This window comes from Hemitrygon akajei, chromosome 12 (genome assembly GCF_048418815.1).
Source record: "Hemitrygon akajei chromosome 12, sHemAka1.3, whole genome shotgun sequence".
Classification (NCBI taxonomy): Eukaryota; Metazoa; Chordata; class Chondrichthyes; order Myliobatiformes; family Dasyatidae; genus Hemitrygon; species Hemitrygon akajei.
In genome coordinates, this window is record NC_133135.1 from 63694874 (window position 1) to 63714950 (window position 20077).

The 20077-nt window shown below is 39.3% G+C and overlaps 1 protein-coding gene across 2 annotated transcripts in view; it reads right to left on the minus strand.

The window, feature by feature from the left end:
• Positions 1–1894: 1894 nt before the first annotated feature.
• The window catches only part of npl (N-acetylneuraminate pyruvate lyase (dihydrodipicolinate synthase)), a 40894-nt gene continuing 22711 nt past the window's right edge, over positions 1895–20077 (minus strand). For both annotated transcript variants that reach the window (XM_073063286.1, XM_073063285.1), the window contains exons 7-12: positions 16014–16106; positions 15792–15937; positions 13421–13467; positions 10968–11052; positions 7490–7529; positions 1895–3441 (exon numbers count right to left, since the gene is read on the minus strand). In XM_073063286.1, the coding sequence (XP_072919387.1) occupies positions 3296–3441; positions 7490–7529; positions 10968–11052; positions 13421–13467; positions 15792–15937; positions 16014–16106 (557 nt within the window). In that variant the 3' untranslated portion in view covers positions 1895–3295. The remainder of the gene's footprint in view (positions 3442–7489; positions 7530–10967; positions 11053–13420; positions 13468–15791; positions 15938–16013; positions 16107–20077) is intronic.

The window sequence follows — 20077 nt, forward strand, 5'->3', positions numbered from 1 at the left end:
ATAAGGTCTGCATATGAGGTTGGAAGAATGATGTGATCTCATCGAATTACACAAAAGCATGAGGAAAGATGTCAAGATGTTTTTTAAAATATTGAAAAGGACATAATTCCAAAAATGATGAGAGGGGAGTACCATGGGACAAATATCAGAGATGGAGAGCCTGGGCAGGGTGGGGTGTAGTGCAGGTACAGACACATCCAGCCCCGAGTCGCCAGGCAAGGTTATCTGATGCCCAACGATTAGGTTACTCGTCATTAAAGAATGTTTTTCTTGTGCTTCCCACTCTCAGTCCAGGTTTATCATCACTCACCCAAGATAACATCTGGTTTTTTTGTGTGGTAGCAGTGCAATGGAACACACAAGATTGTTGCAGTACTCTTCAAAGATCTTGGGCACCTTAGCTATATATACACAGTTGCAAGAAAAAGTTTGTGAATGTTTTGCATTACCTGGTTTTCTGTATTATTTTGTAATAATATTATTATAATAGTATTACCCTGTATATTTTCTGTATCCAGCAATGTTTTTTTGGAGAACTGTGGTTTCCCTCCATGCTGTCCTTCCATGAACACCATTCTTGTTCATTGTTTTTCTTAGAGTAGACACATGAACATGACTTTAGAAAGTTCTAGACATTTCTACATGTCTTTTGCTGTTATCCTTTTGTTTTTTTTTACCTCCTTCAACATTGCATATTGTGCAAATTGGTGTGATCTTTGCAGGATGCCCACTCCTAGCAACAGTGCTGAGTTTCCTCCACTTGTAGACAATTTCTCTTACTGTGGACTGATGAACACCCAGGTCTTTAGAAATGCTTTGTAGCCTTTTCCAACTCCATGCATCTCTACAATTCTACTTCTTCTAAGGTCCTCCAGAAGCTATTTTGATTGAGGAATGATGCACATAAACATATTTTTCTTGAGAAGAATAATCTGACTTTGTGTTTCTTTAAAAGGCATGGCACCTGTACAACCCATACCTCCAACCTCATCTCATTGATTGGAATACCCAACAGGTTTTTAAAGAAGGCATTACCCCAGAACTTCACACCTTTTTTGATGCTAGACTGTGATTGTTTAAATGGTGTGCTCAGTATTGACAGGAAGAAAATGGTTTTTGTGTTGTTAGTTTTAAGCAGATTGTGTTTGTTAATTATTGTGATCAGACCACATTTTAATGAGTAATGCAGAAAACCAGGTAATTGCAAAGGATTCACAAACTTTTTCTTGCAACTGTATCTAACAAAGACTTTTGCACAGTACCTAGAGACGGATAAAAATCTCTTTCTTTTTAAAAACAAATATTGGAAAATTGAAGGCTATGGGATCTGGAACAACAGAAGCAGAAGCCTGGGGTGGGTGGGCGGGGGGAAAAAAATAAATCTACCTGAGTCATACTCTAGGGAGGGACAAACTTGATGGGCCAGCAGGCCTAATCCTTTTGTGATAGGTGTAGTTTAGACAATATTAATGGGAAATTAATCTTCTCTTGGTTGCTGATTGCACAGAAAACTCACTGATTACTAGGAAGTCCGGTCTCATTGCATATTTGTTTTCCAATAACAGGTTTAGATTTTTTGCTGATGCAACCTGGGAGTTTCTTGTTTAAAAACTCTATTTCATTCCTCTGACAAAACAAGGCCTCAAGAATAGGAAACAAATTGAAATAAGAAATTATTAGTAAATGATGATTATACTAAATATGCTTGATGGCTACTGTGATGAAAGGCTGCTGTAATGTAGTATACAGAATATTTCATAAGGTGTTGATGTAAATTTTGATGTTGCCAAAACTAGCAGTACAAGTCTAGTCACACTGCCAAAATTACTCCCTTTATAAACTCTTCAGTAAGTAATTAAAATACAGGTCAATCTGCTTCATAACACACAAATGCTAAATTTTGACAAGTTTATTGTTTGTCAGCAAATGGAAAGCAAAGATACTTTAACATTTAAACTAGTGTAAACAGATTAATGTGTCATAATTAAAAACACTAAAATAATGAAACATTTAAAAATCATTTCAAAGTAACCTTGAAAACATCTGGAAAGAATACAATACTTTCAATACTCAATAAATTGAAAGCATTGTGTTTTACGTAAACAGTGTATTGTTTTAAATAATTTCCCTTAAACTTCTCATTTAAGAATCAACACATCCTGATGGCTGAATAGGTTTATGCAACAGAATAGGTTAGTACAAAAGTCAAAATTGTAATGCTATTTTAAGATTTAACAGTCAGTGTGAACTGCCGCCCTCAGTTGGACAAGGTGAATAAACTCCTGACACTTGCCATTTAGAAATCTTGCAGAAGAGGGGAAGTACAGAAATTGGATGGGGCCAATTTGCTTTAGTTACAAGGAACACAATGACCAAAAACAGTTTCAAACTCACTGACAAAATGTAGAGATTACATTTGGAATAGCAATGGATCAGAAACATCTGTGAATACAAGTTTCAATGAGGGGGTTGTATGACCCAAAAAGCAAAGTTGTCGATGGAGAAAGTTGAACAGTAATACATTTAATCAAGCTGGTAAGTTATCGAAAGGAACCATCTCCTGAGGCTGATCCAGATTTTTACAATCTTTTGCCAACAGGTATAGTGCGTCTCAGATGTTGACTCCAAATTTTAAAATCCAATTTAATTGTCCAACCATCTTCTTGCATACTCTTCCTCAAATATTTTTATTTAAAATTTTTTACTGTAAGAAAAAATAAGCTACTGCAATGGTTGACAAACTACACATTGAATTCCACTTCAGCACAAATATAGAATCAACATTTTCCCTTCCTTTCCCATTCTAAGCATTTCACTGAAGCCTTCACATTCTCCGAGTATCCAGTTCCAGATGTGTATTTGCTTGTAACAGACAAGTAAATGACTGAAGCTAATTTTCAATATTAAAATTTGTAAAATCTCTGGTGCCCTTTCATTTCAAGTGTGACCTGTAATCTGCAGTATTGACCATAAATATGTTGCTTTGTCCAAATGTACAACTTCTGCAACTTTAAATCAAAAGGATTATGTTAAATTGTAGTAAAGTTACAAAGTTATAAAACTGGCACGTGCCTTCTCAGCCTTTGAACCTGTAATTAAGACAGCACATTTCAACCACATGAAAGGTGTTGTGTTTTATGCCAAAGTTTTGGTTTCACTAATACAATTTACTTTGCCTTCCCCCCTCCCCAAATAAAATGGTCTCTGATACAATGATGATAGCTAGAAATTGTGAACAAAGACACATTCTCATGGCAATGCACGTGTATAATTCATCCCATAAAATTAGGATCATTTAGTTCAACCATCCCAGGGTCTTCAATTTGGCCAATATTTTTGCCGCCTTCTCCTCACTGCATTTCAACAACGGTAGCCTAGGTGGTCCCAAAGGGATGCCAGAGAAAAGCATCATTGTTGTCTTGTTTTCAGCAACACTAAAACCTGAGGGCGTGGGGTGGGAGAGGAGAGAAATAAAATCAATAATGTATTGAACACAAATTATAGCTGCCTTCATTCAAGATTGTTTGAAACAAATTGATAGTTTTTATTAATCTAGATCAATTGTCACACTACAAAATAATTGCTCGATTTACTGCTCACCTGGAAGATTAACAACTTAACAATCAATAGAAACTAGGAACTATCACAGGTAATAATTAGCAATACAGAAGGCATGTCAAAAGAGAGCTGCACACTATCACAAATGAGGAGCAAGAGGTCCGTGACCTTGTCATTGGGTTTGGAGGCTCGTGTGCCTCAGTGACCTGGAGAGCTATGCTGTCTGGCATCAGGGCCTCGTGCTTTGACTCTTGGTAGGGTCACCCATGCCAAACAGGTCAAAGGGTAGAGGCCAGACTAAGAGTGGTCCACCTGTCCTCCAGGTTCAAGAGTTCAGCTCGAGGGATAAACTAGTCAAAAAACAATTGTTATGGAAACAGCTATGAAGGTTCATTCTATATCTGTTGTGACAGCATTCCCATTCCCAACTCTGCACCTGGGCTTTGCATGACCAACAATAGTGAACACAGAGGAAGCCACTAGCACAATGAAGGAAGCCCTGAATGCCACCAAGACCAAACTAAAACTGGTTTCTGGAATGTATAAACCATATACAACATTGGCATGCTAGCACAAGTAATTACAGAAATCCATCATTACAGTCTGCATATTCTGGGCATCAGTGAAAGCAGATGGATACAGTCTGGCAGACTAACTGCAGCAACTGGTGAAACAGTTTTATACTCAAGGGAAAGATGTCAGCATCATGGTGTGGCTGTCATTTTGAAAAAAGGCCTCAAGTAGAAACCAATCAGTAGGCTGGTGAGAGTCAGGCTGAAAGGGAAGCAAGTGAACATGGCTAATCCAGTGCTGTGCTCCAACTAACGACAGTGACATTGAAGAAAAGGACATCTTCAATGAAGTGCTGCAATCGGAGGTAGAATTAATACCGCACCTTGACATAATAATCATGTGAGCTCTAAATGCAAAAGTGGGGAATAACTCACTTCAATGGGGCCATAGTCACACATGGACATGGAACGATGAACAACAATGGTGAAAGACTGGTGGAATTCTGTGCCGTGAACAATCTGGTCAGAGGATGGACCATCTTTACACACTGAAATCCACAAATTGACACGGCACTCACACAATGGGTGCGACAAAAACCAGACTGACTGTCTGATGATCAACGATATGTGGAGATGATCCTTGCAAGATGTAAAGGTGAAGAAAGGAGCAGATATAGGAAGTATCCACCTGTTGCAGCAGGGATGTAACTCAAGCCAAGAGGCACTGGAACCAGAACACATGTACAGGAGACAATTTACTGTTGAGAAGCTGAAGGACACCAGTGTGAGATCTGCATTCATCATTCAGCTTAAGAACAGATCCCAGGCCTTGCAATACCTTGACACGGATGTGCCAGTAGACAAGATTGCCAGTGTGGAAACTAATTGCCTCAGTCTTCAAGACCAGCAGTGAGGCTTGTGTTGGATACAGAGCTGGAAAGAGAAAAAAATGGAAACATGGACAGCAATACAAGAAAAATGGAAAATTATCAAAAAAGTGTTCGATGGAAAACCAACTGGAATTAAAGTGAAACTCAAACTGGCATACACTGAAGCTAACAAGCGAAGGGATTTGTAACAAAGGGAGAGTCTACATGGAAGACCTTGCAGAGGAGACCAAAGCAGCAGGGAAACACATTCAAGATTTCAAAATCGGTACGCGGAAAGTTCCAGGCCGGATCCAGCGGTCCCATGAGAGATGGGAACAGTCTGTTTTGATCACTGAAAAAACAACAAGAAGCACGATACAGTATTTCAAAGAATTACTGAATGGAGCACACCAGATGAAGAACTGGATTTACACGAGGCTGCAGAGAGGACCTCAACATCACAAATGCACCCAAGAGAATGTTGCTGCAATTCAATCATTAAAGCTCCGGTATATAATTTGAACACCAAGCTGTTCAAAGCTGAACCAAAAGTTGCAGCAGCCACCCTGCAACCACTGTTTACTATAATCTGGGAATGGGGACAAGTACCCAGGAACCGGAAAAAAGGGAATTATTGTTAGGATCCCAAAGAAAGGAGTGCTAAGTGATTGCAACAACTGGTGAGGCATCACACTTTTGTCAGTGCCCAGCATAATTCTCGCCAAAGTCATTGTCCAATGGATTAGATGCTGTGATTTGTGCTCGAGGGAAGAGCAAGCTGGCTTCAGGAAGAACGGAGGCTGAACTAACCAGAGCTTCACGCTGTAACATTATAGAACAGTGTAGAGTGGCAGAGACAACTGTTAATTTCTTGGATGTTCAAAAGGCTTTCGACAGCATCCATAGGGAGAGCCTCTTGTGAATTCCCAGGTCATATAGGATCCTTTCCAAAATTGTCCATCTTTTTTCCAGAGTTTCTATGCTAATTTTACCTGCAGTTGAGGACCGCAGTTTGAGCTTTGAAGTCAAGACAGGAGTCAGGCAAGGATCTGTGATGTTGTTTAACCTGGTGATTCATAACCCAGTCAATGAAAAACAAGCAGAGAGACATTAGCTGGACTCTGTTCTCTACTTTAGAAGAGCTTGGTTTTACAGATGACCTCACATACATAGCAGCACATGCAAGAGAAAGCTCAGCTTGTGCAACTTTGGTGGATAGGTTAGACTTGGGAGTCAGCCAAAGACCGAGACCATGACCTCAATGCAAGTCTCCAAGTATCCTCCTCCTGTCATATGGCGTTGACTTTCCCTGCTCATGCACATTCACCTACCCAGGTGGCATCCTTCAGCAGACAGTGGGTCCTTGGATTACACCCAGAGCAGACTGAAAGCTGGAAACATCTTCAGATCAATGAGCAACATATGGGGATCAACCAAATACAGTGTCCACACCAAGGTGATGCTGTACCAGAGCTGTGTTCTGTCAACACTTGTACAGGTCAGAATGCTGGCATATGACAGAATGACTTTGACAGGTTGTTGTTATTCCATACCAAAAACCTCCAGAAAATCCTCTAAATTCTGGCCAAGGTCTCCAACCATGCCCTACTCCTTCAGTGTCATCAAGGGGACATTTGGCCACAAATTATGAGGAAATGTTGGAAATTGATTGGGCATGTGATGAGAAGACAGGCCAACTCCATCAAGAAAGCACTCAATTGGAACCCCGCAGGGTGGAAGAAACCTGGGAGATCAAAGACAACTTGGCATTGTACTGCAGAGGCGGAAGTGAGGCCCCTGAGCGACACCTGTGGCACAACAGAAATGGAGGACCTTCACTGCTGCCCTAAACACCAGCGGCGTAATGGGCAGTAATTAAGCAATTAGTTAAATTGTCACTACAAAATAAAGCTTAGCTGCTTGCCTAGAAGATTAATAACTTTTGACATCAATAAAAACCAAGAACCACAGGTAATTAATTTTCTTCACTGCAATAAAGAAGGCACATCACTGTTACAAATGCCAGAGTTTATGAATCCTTTTGATGAGATTAAAGAATTTTTTCAAAAAATGTTTGAGGAATTGTTAAAAATACAGATTTTATAAAAACATACGCTATGGATTGAATTCAGAACACTGATTTAAATCGTGGAAAATCTGTTATTTCAAAACTGACTCTTTTTCAAAAAGTACTGCCATGGTCACAAAGCATTCAGGCATATCCTGAAACAAATTTGATTGGCAATTTTCTATTATCAATGCTGCACTCACACACATTGACAAAAAGAATCATAGCACAGTGATCAGGAGAGAGTATTCAAAGACAATTGCTACTTTTCTAAAATATTCATCACAATGAGCAAATCAGTCATGGATCAAACCTCAGTTTTGTAACTGGGAAAGAGTCTGCAGCACTGTAGTGCATACAATCAAAATGCAAACCAGGGGCACATCTTGGAACGGTTAAGCACAAGAACTCATGTCATTAAATGCTGACTTCAAACAGTACATTTATACCAGAGAGAATCTTGAATGGGTCAATCTACTCACCAAGTTTGTTCACATAACCAATGAACTCCTGAACTTCAGCCTGCAAAAGAAAACAGTTCAAAGAAAAGTGCCCAAGTATGCAGTCCTAAATGCATACATGTGGCAGGAAAGGAAGCTGAAAGCGTGCAAGTATCCTATTCCCAGCAACTTATTTAAAAAAAACACAAATACTCTACTTAATAGAAAATAAATTAGTTTCTCTTCAGATTTAAACATCTTTGCTTGTTAGACAATAAATCCAGAGCTGCTGCCACCTGTCAAAGAATCCCATTCTGATTTCACAGTTAAATCATTTCTTTGCTTACTTCCCTCAACTACTCTAGATATATATATATATATATATACACACACACACACACACACACACACACACACACACACACACACCTATCTGTTTCAGATTTAAGATTCACAATTGCTTTATCATAAATTATCATTCAGAGGAAACAGCTCCAATACACCCACCTATTATTGCATGGTAGCTAATGTCAAGCCCAGAGATACCATCTCAATATTCAAAAGAGAACCTTAATTTCTACCCCCGGCAGATAACTTTCACCAAAACATGCAAAAGCCATGGATGACGTGGTCATTTTCTGGACAAATGAAATTTCTATCCAAGTCAAAGCCAACTGTCATTATCTGCCATAAAAATTTCCATTGAAGTGACATCCCTATTGACTGGACTGGCAGACTAAACTGTTGTATGGAAAATGTCCAGAAACAAAGCTATGAATATAATAGAATCTGAAAGAAAAATAAAAAAAACTTTGGAAATCAGGCAGCATCTGCTGAGTATATATTAATTCTGTATTAGTCTCCACAGACACTGCTTGCCCCATTTCCAGAATTTTCTGCTTTTATATCACATAGAAGGTCTGGATTTCATTATTATTGTTAAACTATTCCCACTTGTCCTGGACTCTTGATGGAATAGTTTTTCCCCTCCTACTAAAACAGTTCCTTTAATATCATGAAACCTTCAATAAAAAAACCTGAAGCTTTCAAATTTCACAGCAAGTAAGAAGCGAGAGTAGATATTGGACAGCTCGAAAATGATACTGGAGAGGTAGTTATGGGGGGGGGGGGGGGAGACAAGGATATAGTGGACTCACTGAATAATTATTTTGTATCAGTCTTCACTGTGGAAGACACTAACAGTCTGCCAGAAGTTAAGTGTGCCGGGGGAAGAAGTGTGTGAAATTCCCATTACTTGAGAGAAGATTCTTGGGAAACTGAAAGATCTGAAGGTAGATAAATCACCTGGACCAGATAGTATACAGCCCAGGATTCTGAAAGAGGTGGCTGAAGAGTTTGAAGGCATCAGTAATGACCTTTCAAGAATCAATTAATCCTGGCATGGTTCTGGAGGAGTGGAAAATTGCAAATGTCCCTTCACTTTTCAAGAAGGGAAAGGGGAGAATTAAGGAAACTATAGGCAGGTTAATCTAACCTCAGTTGTTGGGAAGATGTTGGAGTTGATTATCAAGGATGAGTTCTCAGGGTACTTTGAGCCATATGATAAAATAAGCCAGAGTCAGTATGGTTTCCCCAAGGGAAAATCTTGCCTGACAAACCTGTTAGAATTCTTTGAAGAAATAACAAGTAGGATAGACAAAGGAGAATCAGTGAATCTTGTGTACTTAGGTTTTCAGAAGGCCTTTGACAAGGTGCCACACATGAGGCTACTTAAGTTGAGACCATGGTATTACAGGAAAGATACCAGTTTGGATAAAACATTGGCTGATTGGCGGAAGTCTGTGTTAGGACCACCTCTTTTTACTTTACTTGTCAATGATTTGATGACAGGATTGATGGCTTTGTGGTCAAATTTGTGGATGATACGAAGATAGGTAGAGCAATAGGTAGTTTTGAGGAAGTACAGAGACTTTGATGAGGAGAATGGGCAAAGAAATGGCAGATGGATTACAGTGTTGGGAAGTGTATAGTCATGAATTTTGGTGGAAGAAAATGAAAGTGTAGACTATTTTCTAAATGGAGAGAAAATACAAAAAACTGAGGTGCAAAAGGACTTGGGAGTCCTTGTGCACGATTCCCTAAAGGTCAATTTGCAGGTTGAGTCTGTGGTGAGAAAGGCAAATTCAACACCAGCGTTCATTTCAGACGACTAGAATACAAAAGCAAGATGTAATGTTGACACTTTATAAAGTACTGAGGACTTACTTGGAGTGTTGTGAGCAGTTTTGGGCTCCTTATCCAAGAAAGGATGTGTTGACATTGAAGACTCTTCATTCATAAAAATGATTCCTGGATTGAAAATCTCACCTAGAGCTAACAAGCACTCCTTAGATGACTACTCCTCACTGGTGTTCAAAAGAATGAGTGTGGCCTCATTGAAATCTACCAAGTGTTGAAAGGCCTCAACAGACTGGATATGAGGTTTCCTATGATGGGCGATTCTAAGACCAGAGTGCAGAGCCTCAAAGTAGAGGAGTGTCCTTTTAGAACAGATGAGGAATTTAGCCAGAATGATGAATCTGTGGAATTTGTTGCCACAGGTGGCTGTGGTGGTCAAGCCTTTGGGTTCATTTTAGGCAGATGCGGATAGATTCTTGTTTAGTCAGGGCATGAAGGGATACGAGAAGGCAGGAAATTGGGGCTGAGAGGGAAGATGGATCATTCATGATGAAATGGTGGAGCAGACTTGATGGGCCAAATTGCCTATTCTGCTCCTAAACACTTAAATAAGTCCATAAAATAATCTCTTTCTAATTTCATTCTTGGAGTTAGAGCATCAGTCTAGGTGTCTTACAATGCATTTTCCAAAGGAGTACAAGATGCAATAAATGACTGCACCCACTGATTCTTGTGGCAAATCACTTTTGTACCTTGTGCATGATCCCAATTTTAGCAGAATATTTGATGACAGTTAGAAATAAAGCTAATCAGCAATTTGCAAACAAAATTTTTGCAAAAAACTTAGAAAACAATCATGTGAGAACAATGGCTAATATCACACCTCTTCTACAGTTCTTTTGGCAGCTTGCTTTTCGGTAGTATTGAACCCATAGAATATGAAAATACCACAGGACAAACAAATAAGTGCAAACAAATGGAGATTGAAAGGTTGAAGAACGGGAATTTGAAGACATTTATTTTAAAGGTGGAAGTTACAAAGAAGCAACTCTCAAAAGGATATACCAATTATTAGAAAATTAAAGGGCTATTAAATACAAGGATCTTAGACTAGAATATTCGAGATTCAACTACAAAGCGTAATCTAGATCAATTGCTATTGTGTGTTGACCTGTGAGCAGCAATAACCTAAATAACATCCAAGCAGGGATTCAAGTCATTTGTGTACATCTCACATTTCAAACTGATACCAAGCATCTTTATCTTCCCAGTGCGAGTTTTCTGCTTTTCCATGAATGCCAGAAAATGGAATACTAATGGAAAGAATATAAAAGGGTACTCTGTGCTAGTAAAAGTAAAATGTTAATGAGATTTAATTTACCTGGCGCTCTCTAGCTGATTTGTAGTCTCCTCTCTCAATATCCATCAGCATTTGGTTATACAACTTCCCAATGTAATTGTATGTGCTAAAGGAAAGTGTTACATTAGAATTAGAAACTTTTAAAAGTTTAGTTTTTAAATTTTGTTAATTATTCAATAAACATCTTTAAAACACCTGTAGGCTTTGTTTCCTTATTGTTTTCCAATAAAGAATTTCGAAAGTTTCCCGAAATCCAAAACCCAAATGTTAATAATGAAAAACAACAAAAAGGTTAACAGCCCATAACCAAAGGCACCATCTTCAAGGGACAAAATAAATTAAGTTTTATCCCCCTCTCAAATTAATGAGAGAAGATAACCAAGTGAAAGCAGGATACATAGGCAACAATTGCAGGTTTTACTTCAGCAAGTATTTCAAATTGAGATTGACAATGTTTTATGAGAAGAAAAAGCATTTCAGGATATATATTGTATACATTTCTGACATTAAATATGCCTTTGAAAATGCTGAGAAACATTTAAGGATGCACTGTGACACAGTGATGTAACCTGTGGTCATCAGGATATATTGGTAACTGTGGTGAACTACATATACCTGTCTGGACATGCCCCCCTGCTGACTGCTCCTGTGGCTCCTCCCACAGACCCCCTGCTGACTGCTCCTGTGGCTCCTCCCACAGACCCCCTGCTGACTGCTCCTGTGGCTCCTCCCACAGACCCCTGCTGACTGCTCCTGTGGCCCCTCCCACAGACCCCCTGCTGACTGCTCCTGTGGCTCCTCCCACAGACCCCGGTATAAAGGCGATTGGAGACACCGCCCCGGCCTCAGTCTCCAGGATGCAGTGTGGTGGTCAATTGCTGCTTGTTCTTTCTTCCAGCCAATAAAAGCCTATATCTCGCCTCACATCTCCAAGAGTTATTGATGGTGCATCAGTAACATAACACAAAAACATACATACATTTCCTCAGTTATTGCTGGTCTGCATGCTTTTGAGAGAGGAGACTGTGCAAGAGATTCAACGGGAAGAAAATGGGGGAAAATTGCTGTTTTGTACTTTTCAGCAACTTGAACTAAATGAAGTAGATCCGCCAGTTGAGGCAAGCCATTTTAAAATATTCATATCTTTTCATCTTAAACAATTAGCCTATTAAATTAAATATTTTATTCACATAAATATTTACAAAATGTTTCATTTTAAACAGCAATTTTAGAAATGATTTTTAATGTCTCCAAAGTACTGCTTTGGAGGTTTTTTTAGTTCTGCTCAACTCCAAGGGGAATGACAATCAAGTTGTAATTAGTAATTTTCCTTTTAAAATTTCATTTAATGGATCGTGAACATTCTAACCACCTCAGGATGCTCCCTTACAACCCAAAGAGCCATCAGGATGTTTAGGAACTTAACACTAAGAAACTCTTGCTTGTTTTGGCAAGCTGCCGCTGGGAGAATTACTTAAACCAAGTTAGTAACTTGATTGTCAGTGGGAAGCAAGAGATCCACCACAGAAACATACATTAAACAAAAGTAACCATTACCGATGACAATAACCAATTTTAAAATTGCCATAGAAAAGGATCATGTTCTATATGTTTTTTTTTTTAAAAATGTGCTATTACCAATGATCAGTAATCACAGCCTCAGTACTAAACCAACAAATCTAGTCCCACTACGATAATCTGTACAATGTTTTGATTTTATTTGTAAAGAGCAAACATGTTTATAGGGAAGCTACTGTATAGAGGGAACGTAGTTAAATCAACATAATTAAAATGAGCTCCCAACAAACAAATGAGCAGCACAAGCTAAAAACATGAGTGATCTCCGGTAGTTCAAGATGGAGTTAATGCAAGTAGGATTTGCTTGATGCAAGTCTTGCCTCCGAAAGGGCAAGCAAAAGGAACCCCAAGGCTATAAAAATGTAAAAAGGGCAATTAGTGATAAAAAAGGACAAAAAGTGGGCATTAAAAGTACCAACAGCTAAACCACCTCAATAAATTCCTTGTTCTGAAATATATTAGAAGCAATGTTCGCTACCTCAAACACAATCTCGCATTACCTCACCAACCAAATTACCACAGGGTAACATGACCAGCACTACATTACCTTAAAGAATCAAAATGGATTACCCATCTAATGAAAGAAAACGTTTACTGCTTCCTTCAAGAAGAGGCATATAAACAGATACAGATCCAGATACTGGGATGAAAGAAGACATGCTAAAATATATTAAAGGCATAACACACCAAATGCATAATGACAAAAGTAAATTGCTGACCTGTGGCTTGTGGATGCAATTGCAGAAAATAATGGCACAATTCCCAGAATCTCATAACAAAAAGTGAACTTACCCAGTCACCAAAAACTAATGCCCTATTGATGATTGTAATCAAACAACTTCATTATAATGACTTTGAAAATATTCATACAAATTTGATGAAAATCCAAAGGTTACCTGCCAACAGCTCCGGTTGCTCCCAATGCTACTGCAGACAAGAGTATCTGGAGAACAAAACTTCTGGTTATACAAAAAAAATTAAACTATCAAAGGTTTCCAAATAGCTAGAAAGGAATGGAAAAATCTTAAACCTATTACACTTATACATCTGACCCAATTTATAGGACTAAAGGTCCTATATAAAAGTTAACACTAAAAAGCTTGCTCACTCTCATTCTGCACAATGATTAAAGATATTTGATGAATACTCCAGGCAAGTTATTTCATCTTGCAAATTCATTTAGAAATAAGAACATTACAGAAAGAAACAAGTAAGGCAGGACAGAAGCACAGTGATTAACAGAACGCTTGACAGTAAAAGTTCAATTCCCACCGCTGCCAATAAGGAATTTGTATGTTCTCTCCGTGACTGCACAGGGCTCCTCCAGTTTCCTCCCACAAGCCAAAGACATACCGGTTGGTGGGTTAATTTGTCATTGTAAATTGTCCCATGATTAGGCACGGGTTAAATCAGGGGATGCTGGGTGGCATGGCTCAAAGGGCCTTTTCCTCATTGTATCTCAATAAATAGAAAAGTAAATAAACTTAGAAAACAAATTTAAACACAATTGGCTATGTTTTTCTTTACCAAAGCATTAAAACGTGGACTGTTGTTAAACCTGGGGTTTAATTAATGGCCTGTACTAATTTGTTATTTCAATAGTCCTTGAGTGACTAAATTTCACAAGCTCATCTGGCCTTTTCAGTGTTTTCTATCTACATGGGTTTTACACTTTAAAACTTTTGAGTTCATCTACTTTAGTGCATTTCTATTAGAGTGCAAAATTCTAATAGTACAGTGGCTCAGATGGAAAATGAAAGACAATTAAAGTCCTCATTAAAGGGGAAATCCAACAAAACTGCGCAGAATTCAAAAAATACCCAAGGAATGAGACATTCAAAAAACCAGTAACAAATGAAGGACAGACACATCTACTTAAAGTGTACAACTCAAGGAGAGCTGTAGCAAACTGGAATGGTTTTCCTCTTCCTCCTGGTATGGTCGAGTACTTACAATTTGGATTTGCTTAGGCAAAGAGAATGCCTTTTCTTATCTGCTGGGGTTCATCTTCCATTGTCTTTTAAACCAGAATGCACTTACAAAAAGTAATATTACCCTGCTGGGTTGAGCTTCAAGCTAGCAACCGTGCCTCCAAAAATAAATAAATAGACAAAAATGCTAAAGAAACTGCAAGATTGCCACCTGAAGTTCCACAATGTGCAGAAAGGAAGACCAACTCCAACAACATTTAAAGAAACTCTTTGCAAGAAAAAATATGCATCCTTCAAATTACAAGTTGACAATGTGAAACATTGATTATGCATTCATGCTCTTCTCTGAATTTAAAAGTTTCAAAGTACATTTTATTATAAGCGAGAGTAGGCCCAAAGCCTCGATATCAGTTCATCGTATTAGTAGGTACAGATGGTGGCAACCGGAGCAGTCTTCTTAGCCTCAGTGCCATGGAGTGAGGAGTAAACACCATGGAGAGCGAGAAAGATTGGCCCTCACCTTCAATCCTGACACCTTGTCTTTCCAGTCCATCGCTTAAATGATGGTACCTCACACTGTGACCTGGGCACCACTGCAGAAAAGGGCTCTGGGCCAAGTCCATGCCACCCAGCGACTTGCTCCAGGCACAGATTCCTCCGCCCAGCCCGAAGCTGCTCGTGGCTCAGTGCCCAGATCCAATCTTGCACCCGGGTCAGTTGTAAGGGCATCACAACTCATCTGCCTCAGCTTCTCTCCAAATGACTCGCTCCGTTTGCATTTATTCTGCAACGTGGCTCATCCTTAAAGTTTTCTTTGCCTTCGCTTGCCTCTTCATTGTTTGCAGTGATAATTTAATCACAATTTACTTCAGAAGAGGTGGAATTAGTAATGCTTAGTCAAATCTCTTCCATTTTGAACTGCCAATGGGCTGTCGCATGTGTTCAGTAGCACCATCTTAAACCTGAAGGATATGGATACCCACTCTCCAACCACGCCCCCCCCCCCCCCACCAAAAACACTTCTTAGAATCAGAATTAGGTTTAACATCACTGGCATGTATCGTGCAATTTGATAACTTTGCAGCAGCAGTTCAATGCAATACACAATATAGAAGAAAAAATAACAATAACTAAGTAAATCACTAAGTGAGGTGGTGTTCGAGTTCAATGTCCATTTAGAAATTGAATGGCAGAGGAGAAGCTGTTCCTGAATTGCTGAGTGTGCGCCTTCAGGCTCACTTGCTTTCATTCAATTCCACACTAATGCCATATTATTCCAATAAAAGTTAATTAACAGAAATTAACTGCAATTAATAATCAACTAAAGTTTCCATACCTCATCCTTTCCATACAGAAAGTCAAATTTATCCTTGTATTTGTTAACACACTGACCAAAGTCCAACAAGTCACTGCTGGTGAACTTCAGCCCCTGGAAGGTTGGAATCTTTTTTTCAATCCCATCTAGCAGGTCCACAACATTGACTGCAAGGAAAAAAGCTTCATTAGATTTTAATTACCATGACAATTGTGAATTCCAGCTGTACAGTTCAATACTCACAAGATACTCCAGTCATTTCAGGAAGATGGTAATAATAGAAAGGAACACCAGGAGCAGATGATGCCACTATCTTCATATACTCCACCAAAACATCTGAAATAACAAATGTGTTTACCAGCTTTATTCCTGATGAAAACATTGGAAGCCATTGCACTTCACTGGAAAATGGCCCATAAAGTTAAAATAAAATAATTTCATTTTTTATTATCGGTAAATTCCCTGTTGCTGCTCATCTTGTAATAAAGTTACTGACAGAACTCCTTGCTGTGGCAAAAGACATCAGGAAAAACCAGAGTGGGAAACTTTGTAAAGTTGATTTAAAATTCACATCCATATTAAGTGCAATTGTTAAGGGTGAAATTATTTCAGAAAAGGCTGAAATTTTCAAGAATGCCTTTAATTGGTGTTTCTTAAAATGAAAAAAAAATTCCCACAAGCTACGTGACAGAAATCTACAGTTACTTGTAGAAAGTCACTTGGATACTTATTTTAACACAATTACAGGAGATTTTCAGTGATATTAAAACAGTAGCCAAGATAATTTCTTCAAATTTGGTGTTGAGCCACTCTTGAAAATTCAGTTCTGGCATTCCCAAAATCTCAAGATCAAAGTATGTATACTTTATACAGCCTTGAGATCAGTCTCCTTACAGGCAGCCATAAAACAAAGCAACCCAATAGAACGCGTTAAAACACTCAACGCGCAGAAAGAATACAAAACCATTGTGCAAGCAATAAAAGCAAGGAAATCGCATTCAGATCTTAAGTGTCCAAAAGCAAGTCCACAAACATTAAGCAAGGCACAAGTACAGCAGATTCAGGAGCAGGCCACTGCCTCAGTTCAGCACAGAGCCAAGTAAATGTCGTGGAGAAACAAGCTGAACCAGCCCATGTCTTGGCTGCAGCTCAGATACCCTGGTCTTTTCAAATTGGTAATGGAGAAAATTCCAGGTAATCCCCATCCAAAATTCCATTCTTTAGCTTCACTCCCATCTTCTCTAATGCCGTTTGCAAATCCATCTTGCAAGTTCACCTGCTGGTCTCCCAATCCAGTTTCCGATGAACCACTGACCACCCAACCTCTCTGTGGCCTGCGTTTTAGTTGGTTTCATCCTTCATCAACCATCCTCAAAATCCTTCAGACTTCTGTCTTTGCAAGCCCCTTTCCAAACCTGCCTTTCTTTTCCCCAAACACTTCAACACATGACCTTACAAGTCCATGTACTTGAACTCCTCTTAAGAATCTCTGTATTCAGGTTAATCTTGGCCAATACAAAAATATCACTGACAAAAACTACCATTCACACCCTTTGTCATTACAATGAATATAACCTATATGTCATTAGTATTCCCAATGCTTGCAACCTTTGACACAACTGCCAAATACCATTCTCTCTCAATACCTGTACAACTCGTTGCATGTGACCACATTTGCCAGTTCCAGTTTTTTCTCCCTCAATTTGTAACCAGAGCTACTGCAAAAAGTTTCCCTTCCTTTGTGAAAAGCCAACATTTCAGTACCCAAGGATCTATCCTTAAGGCCTTCTTTTATACTGATCCTCATGAATTTCAGAGCATCTATTTCCCGTTCTGTACTGAAGAAAGTCAATTCCAGTTCATTACCATTAATTTATCACCATTACTGTTCAATATAATGGAGAAGTTTCCCCTTGGTAAATATTGGGAAGATTAACAACAGCATCTTCCATCCAGTTAGCAGATTGCTTCCCTTGCAACTGGCTCCACTCCTTGCTCAGGTTCTGCAATTGAACCATACCACAGAGTTGTGCCTTATTACTCCTGATTTGATCTCAAGTAATAAGACTACCCATTTAAATCTAAATAAAATCACTCACATCACCAACTGTCATCATTTTTTTTTTACAACTTTTAACTCTTACCAGCCCACTGCTTTTCAGGCTGGCCTTGCTAGTCCTCCTGGCAAACTGAAGTTTATTCAAAACACATCTACCTGTATGCTAACTTGCACCAAGCTCTGTTCACCTAGCACCATTATATTAATGACAAAAAAAAACAGTAGAGTTTGTCCTAACTTCCTTGTCATAATCAGGTTTAACAGTAGTAATTAAACTATTTCACCCGTGTCCAAAAGCCTCAGCTAATAACATGAAGATAAGTTCCAATTCCACCACGCAGAATGGCAAACTCAAATTGTAAAACTATCTGGAAACAAAATAAGAGAACAAAATAACAAAGGCAGCAAGCAGGTATATTCTGAGGGGTAAAGCAAGACAGCACGTGATATCAAAGGAGAAATTAGAAATTGAGAAAGAGCGTGGGCAAGCTGCTAAATACAGGTCTCCCCTGATTAGCAAATATTGGCTAAATGGAAGGATTCATTTAATCCACTTCTTCATACAGGATTTCAGTCACTACATGAAATGACAGAGAATGCATTTCACTTCTTGAGACAGTCAAATCATGTGATACCAACACTGAAACCCAAATCCACCGAATAAGTACTCAGTAACAGTGATATAACTGGATTCAATGAGCAATATTTACAAGACAGGTCTGCACTAATTGAATTGGACCAGCCCTGTCTGAATAAGCTTCCCATCTGCTGGATTATGCTGCCATTAGACAATGATCTGCCACACCAAGAACAATGGGTGCAAGTACTTACCTGGGAATTGGTGTTTGCACATGGCAACTGTGTAGGGAGCAATTCCAATTGGGACTGCAGTGAGTTTTCATTCTAATGAAGTGCCAGAGATCAACCAGCTGATGGTTGTAGGTCAAAGAACAGCATACCGCCTCCTCTTAGGCTGCTTTGGGAGCAATGGGTACACCAGTGTAGAGTAGGCCGCATTGGGAGCATCAGATATCTGGTGGCTATTTCCCGCTGGTTAACCATTTCAAATCCAGCCCATTCTCACATGTTGATTCATGGCCTCTTCTGCCACGATAATGCCACTCTCAGGTTGGAGGAGCAACACTTCTGTCTGGGTCACCTCCAACCTGATGGTATGAACATAATTTTCTACTATTTCCAGTAAGATCACCCCTCCCCCCCATCTTCCATTTCCACTCAGGCTCTCCTGTTACCTCTTCACCTGCTAATCACCTCCCCCAGTGCTCTTCCTTCGCTTTCTCCCATAGTCCACTCTCCTCCCCCACCAGATTCCTTCACCAGCCTTTTATACTCATCACCTCCCAGTTTCTTACTTCATCCCCCACCACCCCCAACCACATGGCTTCACCTGTCATCCATCTTGCACACCTTCTTTCCCCTGGTCCCCACTTTTTATTCTAGAATGTTCCCCCTTCCTTTCCAGTCCCGATTAAGGATCTCAGCCCGAAACATTGATCGTTTATTATTTCCCATAGATACTGCCAGACTTCTAGCATTGCGTGCTGCAGAAATAATTTCCCAACCATATCTCACTGAATCATTGCCATCAAGCCAAGAGATTTACCCAGTTTCACAAGCATAATCAGTGCCAAGTGTAGCACCGGGTATATACAGAACTGTGATATTGTCTTTACTAAACTGATATGCAGTAAATGCAAAGTAAGCAGTTCAGGAAACCTACCACTAACAGAACTTCTTAATCTCAAAATTAACAGCCGTTGTAGTCCAACACGCAACCGAGTGATGGTGGGCAAACGCTGAAGAACAGCAAGTGGCAGCCCTTGTGCTCAGTGATAGCAAGACCAGTAACCAAATACAATAAACACAGCTGAAACATTTGCAATCACCTTGACCCAGAAATGTCAAGTGTTGATCCATCTATCTCCTCCTAGTATCACTGAAGATGTCCATTAGCCAACTAACTGAACTCAATTTGCCAGCAGAACTCCAAGAATTGCAAACTCCCGATACCAAAATAACCATGGTGACAAGTGTACAGGAAAAGCAGAAACTGCAAACTTCTCACCAAATCAATTACTGTCCGAACATTGCCACAGTATGGATGAAGATGACTTCTTCCACAGAAAAAATCCTAATTTTAAGATAATTAAGTATCTTTCAACTTAACGGAGTAAAGATTCTGGGACACCTTTTTAAAAAAATACACACACACACACACACAAAGTCA